General features: G+C 30.4%; 1 protein-coding gene across 1 annotated transcript; it reads left to right on the top strand.

The window, feature by feature from the left end:
- The first annotated feature begins 2,384 nt into the window (after positions 1-2,384).
- On the top strand, positions 2,385-6,086 carry LOC133801328 (cinnamoyl-CoA reductase 1). The gene is made up of 3 exons (XM_062239498.1): positions 2,385-2,924; positions 3,286-3,635; positions 5,787-6,086. Exons 1-3 carry the CDS (start codon positions 2,400-2,402, stop codon positions 5,932-5,934), a joined length of 1,023 nt encoding a protein of 340 aa, XP_062095482.1. The 5' UTR covers positions 2,385-2,399; the 3' UTR covers positions 5,935-6,086.
- The last annotated feature ends 205 nt before the right edge of the window (positions 6,087-6,291 follow it).

The following is a 6,291-nucleotide window of genomic DNA, read 5'->3' on the forward strand; positions in this document are numbered from 1 at the left end:
ATAATAATGATATTTTATAATATTTAAATTTATATTAATATAACTATTAAATAATTAGTTTTGTATTAAATATTATTATAATAATGATATTTTATAATATTTGAATTTTGTAAAGGGTTTATATTATTTTAGATCATGCGTTTTGTCTCATTACCTGTTTGGAGCGCGCGTTTTGAAAAATTATTTTTTGGACCATGTGTTTTGTAAATGGTTCAAATAAACCCCTAAACCTAATTTTGATGAACAAAAAATTGAATATAACGCCACAATTCTTAGGCAGAATAGTTATATTTTTGTTTAGAGTTATTAGTTTGATGAATTATTTGTAATTTTAGTTCAAAAAACTTTGATCAAAATCGTATCTAGGGGTCTATTTGAACTATTTTACAAAGCATAGGATCTAAAACATAATTTGTCAAAATATAGGATCTAAATAAGTAATGAGATAAAACACACGGTCTAAAAATGTATAAACACATTTTTAAAAGTATTTCTATTAAATATTTATAAGATTCTATTAAAGTTGATAGAAAAAAAGATAAGAAAGTCTTAAACAAGAATTAATTAGATAGACACATTTCTAAAGAACTTGAACTTTGAAAGTTCTTCATCCTCGATATCCTCGATACAACTTACTAGTGAATTATGTCTAATTACTATAAACCACCTAAAATCCTCTATGTGACCTTTCTTTTCAATAAGCTTTTATATTTATTTATAGTTGATGAAAAAACCAATTAACAGAATTGATATCTCTTCTGCTGTAGTTTAAGAATAATTGTTAGTTGTTTTCTTATATAAAATGCTAGTTATTTTAAATTAATATACTACTCGTTATTTTAGTTTGGGTTATTTTAAGCTGCGGTCTCAATTATTTATATTTTATAATACTTAGATCCTAAAAGTTTATTTTGTATCAGTTAGGTCCCCGACATTTTCAAATTGTATCATTTAGGTCCCTAAATGTTATTTTTGTTTGTTTTTTCTTTGAATATATATAAAAAAATATATAAAATAAATGGTGAACTATTCTTAAAATGTTTGGACATTTAATTTATGACAATAACAAACACGACATGAGTACATTTTTAAAAATATTTAATATTTTTAAAAATTAAATTAATATTTTATTAAAAAAATATTCGTACCTACATCGTTGTTTTATAATAAATATTAATAACTATATTATTTCGATTATCTTGATATTATCAATTTTTATTATGTTTATGCATTTTTATTTCATACATTTTTTTAAAACTTAATAATAGTGTATATAAAGTTATTTATGTGTATATATATATATATATGATTGGTTATAAGTTGCATTATAGAAAAAATTTACAAAATAAAAAATAAATATGTACATTATAAATATTGATAATCTCGTGATAGTTCAGTTATTAATATTAAAAATTTATTGATAAGATTTTTTTTAATGAAAAACTAATTTAATTATAAAACTATTAAATATTTGTAAAATGTCATGAAAATATATATATATATATTTTTAATGTTATGTTTGGTATTGTTATAAATTAAGTGATTTATTTTTTTAAGATTAATTTATCATTTATTTTTTATTTTCTTATGTATTTTCAAATAAAAAAAATAGCATTGAAAGACCTAAATTGTACAATTTGAAAATAATGAGGACCTAACTCATACAATATCAATTTTTGAGACTTAAGTCTTACAAAATGTAAAAATTGGTGACTGCACTTGAAAAAAACGAAAAAAACTATTTTATTTTTAATAATATATATTGTTAACATACATAAATATCTTCATATATTCCATCACAAAATATCTTATTGTTATTATTATTAGATTATTGTTTTTTTTAAAATTATCGTGCTTATATTTCTTTTTTATTTTTTATTTTGTAGGTTGGTTTTTTTTTTTATCTAGACAAGATAAATAAGTGTTGATTAATTTTGTCTCAAGATGTTTCTTAGTTATCCAAATAGAAGTTACAATTACACGACTTTAATGGTAGTTTTGGATTGGTTTTTACACTTTCAATATTGTAAATTTATTATCTAATTTTTCTAGGATGTACCTAATACATGTTCGTCCTTAAAGATTAGTTATACATATTCTTATTATAACTTGTGTATCATATGGATTATTTTTATTAACTCTAATTATTATTAATGAATTATTCATTGTTGAAAAAAAAATTAATGATTTCTTCCTGTGAATATCAGAGCATTTAGATGGAAAATTATTTTCTTTAATTTGAGTGCTTATGTGTAATTTGAAAATGTGTCAGTTATTACTCTTAACTTTAAACCGGATTAAATAGAATTAATTTAGTGGGGCATTTCCCTAAAAAAAAAATAGTTTCTAATAGAATAGTCATTAATAAATAAAAAAGATAATGTTGAAATGGACAATCCATGTCATCAACTTTATACTTGAGTGATCTAACTCGTCGAATGGCAAGTGCCCCGAAAGAGGAGAAACCCGCCGTCTGTGTCACCGGAGCCAACGGTTTCATCGGCTCATGGCTCGTTAAAATCCTTCTCCAACAAGGCTACTCAACAATCCACGCCACCACCTTTCCCGGCTCCGATGTTTCCCATCTGTTCTCTCTCCCCGGCGCCGTCACCGACAGCCTTAGGATCTTCCCCGCTGATCTTCTAGACTCTGACGCCATCTTCGCCGCCGTGCGTCGCTGCTCAGGCGTATTCCACGTGGCATCCCCTTGTTCCCTCGAAGACCCACGTGACCCTGATGCTGATCTACTCACCCCCGCTGTACAGGGCACAATTAATGTCCTGCGAGCAGCGTTGAACGCCAAGGTGAAGCGCGTGGTTATCACGTCTTCAATATCAGCCATGGTTCCTAATCCTTCTTGGCCTACTGAGAAGCCCTTTGACGAATCTTCTTGGACCGACCTCGATTACTGCAAGTCTCGTCAGGTGTTTGGTTTTTTTCAATAATAGTCTCTCACTCTCTCTTTGAGCTTCTATTGATTATTGATCTTTGTTTTAATGATTTATTCAGATATAAACTTCAATTGACGATTGGTTGCTCTAGCATTGTCTCTCATTGTCAGGGTTGAGTTAACATCACTATTTTTTTTTTTTGCTGAATATTTAGTATCACTGTCTCATCACCTGCAATTAATTATGTGTTGAACTCGTTTTGTGGGATATTTTTTTAAAGGTTGTCTCTTATTAAAATCTGAGATCGTTTCCGTTGAGAGTTTTCAGAAACATTCTGTTATATTAACCTCCATTGCTGATGGGTTGAGCACTATTTTTTTTCTTTCATTTTCAGAAATGGTATCCGGTATCGAAAACGTTGGCAGAGAAAGCAGCGTGGGAATTCTCACAGGACCACGGTATCGACGTGGTGGCGATCCACCCGGCGACGTGCCTCGGCCCATTGCTGCAGCCGAATCTGAATGCAAGCTGTGCCGTATTGCTTCAGTTGCTGCAGGGTTCAAAAGACACTCAGGAGTATCACTGGCTGGGAGCTGTTCATGTTCGAGATGTGGCCAAGGCACAAGTTTTGCTCTTTGAGACGCCTGAGGCCTCTGGTAGATACCTATGTACCAATGGTATCTTTCAATTCCGTGAATTCGCCGAGAGAGTCTCCAAACTATTCCCTCAGTTTCATGTTCACAGGTTTGTTTTGTCTGCTCAAATCTTGTGTGGAAGTTTGAGTGTTTGCTTTGCTCTGTTAATGATATACCAATTAGCTGGTACTGTAGAGTATCTCATGTTACTCCATGTGCATTTCTATCATGAAGTTGCTTAAACTTGAATCTATTTTGTCACAATTGGTTGTTGTTGAGCCTTAAAAAGATGTAATGATGGGGTGGCGGGGGGTGTTTGAGGGAAATTATGATGTCATTTTGGTACTTCAATTTCCGAAATCTCAAGCTAATTATGTAGATGAGAGGAATGACAATCCTGCCTTGGAGTGTAAGAATCAAATGATGATTCACATACACTCTCTTTGGTACCATAGGAAGAAAAATAAATAAATAAATTGATGCTTGGAAACTGGTCTCCAACTCTGCCATATTCCACTTGCATGAGAACTTACAATATGGATAAACTGAGCCCAAACTTTAAGGCTTGGGTTTCTAATTAAAATAATAAATAAGTAAACTTGTAGTCTTCTTGAAAAGCATGTTTGGAGATTTATTATGCTACAAGTAGTTGGAGGTCCATTCTCCATTCTAAGATATGATTATCCCAGGTGACTGTAATGATCACACTTCATGTGGTGCATCGGTGGATTTGAGAGATCAATTATGTCTTCTCAATGAATGAAAATTTCTAAGATCTTTATTCATATATGATGCTGCCTTATTCACTATCATTGTTTAGTTTTTGGTAACTCACTTAATGATGGGGGCTTCATTTTTCTTACATTTTGGTTGTTGATTAAAATTTTTCTTATAATTTTCCTTTTCGGTCCTTATTAGGATTGCTTCGTAGGATTTGAGTTGAGTAGTTTTTTTTGTTGACTTGCAAATATTTCCAATATTATCCGAGGCATTATAGAAATGTTAAATATTAGAAGAATTTTGCACTTATTTCTTTCTTTCTTTTTTTAATTACTACTCAAAGATATCCATTTTTTGTAAGCCTATCTTTTCTCATAGGTCTTCGGAGCTTCATTACATTGTTCATTCATGGTGTTTTGAAAACAGGGATATTTTTTCTGGCTTAGATATTTAATTTTATTTTTGTGCGGAAGCTTTAGCTGTCGTACTTCCCCAGTGTCAAATCTAAGTTTCTTATCTATGATGGAAATTTGCAATATAAGTTTGCTACATTTTATTATCCAAAAGCAAAAGCACGTTCCTTTAATGAATTTGAATAAGACATTATCTTTATTTCACTTTTTAACTTCAAAATCAAGATGACATTGCTTGGTTAGGATAGAAGTGATTCATAAAGAAATATGTAAAAACTAGTATCTTACTTGTAATTTTTATTTATAAATAAATATATGTATATATATATGGTTGAATGAGATGTCATATAAGTGTGTAAAAATTTAGAGCACATATAATTAGAGTTATCAAATTCAATTAATTGGCATCTTCTGGTTGATTTTACTATTGATAAGTTAATATCTACCCGAATCAGAGAACTATTTGTAAATCTTGAAATGACTCATTCAACTAGTTTAAAGATTCCATTAGTTTGTGCCTCCTGGATTGCAGACTCTCTTTATCACTAATTGTCCACCTGCTTTTGATGGGCCCTTTTGAAGGTCCCAACACAACAATCATAATATGGATAGAACTAATTTATATAATATGTTTATATCATGATATTGTTTTTCCATAATGATTTTCAATTATCATAAGAGTACTTCTTTAGTTTTCTAGTGATGCCCTATTGATTTCAAGGGAGAAAAACATGATTCCAACCCTCAATATATTATAGATTTTATCAGCAAAAGTATGAGAATTAAAAATCTTCTAGGCAAATTAGAGAAAACTTAGCTGGCAAGGCATGTCACAAGGGAACAGGACAAGCTGGAGGTCTAAATTTGAAGGTACCAAAGACATACAGTACTATACATTAAAAACAAAGTAGAAGCTATCATTGGTATTATCAGTTTTGGAACTTCTGTCAGTACAGTTTTTTGGACCGTATACATATTATACACATTGCATAATATATTGCATTCATTTTTGTCTAACTCTACATAATACAACTTCATCATATGGATCAATACATTATTTAAAAAGAAGGGTTTTATTGAATTGATTTTAAAACAGTTATTATGTCTGTACTTGCATCCACTTGCAGGTTTACTGATGAAACCCAACCAGGCTTAAAGGAGAGCAAAGATGCAGCGAAGAGGTTAATAGATTTGGGTCTAGTATTTACCCCTGTAGAAGATGCTGTACGGGACACAGTGGAGAGCCTACAAACTAAGGGCTTTTTAGTACAGTAAACACCACAATCTCTTAGTTGGGTTTTGCTGTGTGTTTCCCTCATTTGCCTTCATTGGACTTAGTAGGCAGTAATAATTGAGTGCTAATAAAGTTATGGCTATAATTATTGGATTTCACCCTTTATATATATCTTTCTTTGTTCTTAAAGTTACTTTATACTTTTGATTCCTTTTTATTATTCTCTAATGGCATCATTTATCATCCTAAATACTACACACTACTACATGTATTTTATCTAATAGTATAAAGTCATATATTGAAGGTTAATTTGTGTTGGCCACTTTCATGCATTAATTGACACACATGTACATATGAAACTAAACGATTATGTTACTTTTCATCTGTACACACATTAC

Source organism: Humulus lupulus, chromosome 1 (genome assembly GCF_963169125.1).
Source record: "Humulus lupulus chromosome 1, drHumLupu1.1, whole genome shotgun sequence".
NCBI classification, from domain to species: Eukaryota; Viridiplantae; Streptophyta; class Magnoliopsida; order Rosales; family Cannabaceae; genus Humulus; species Humulus lupulus.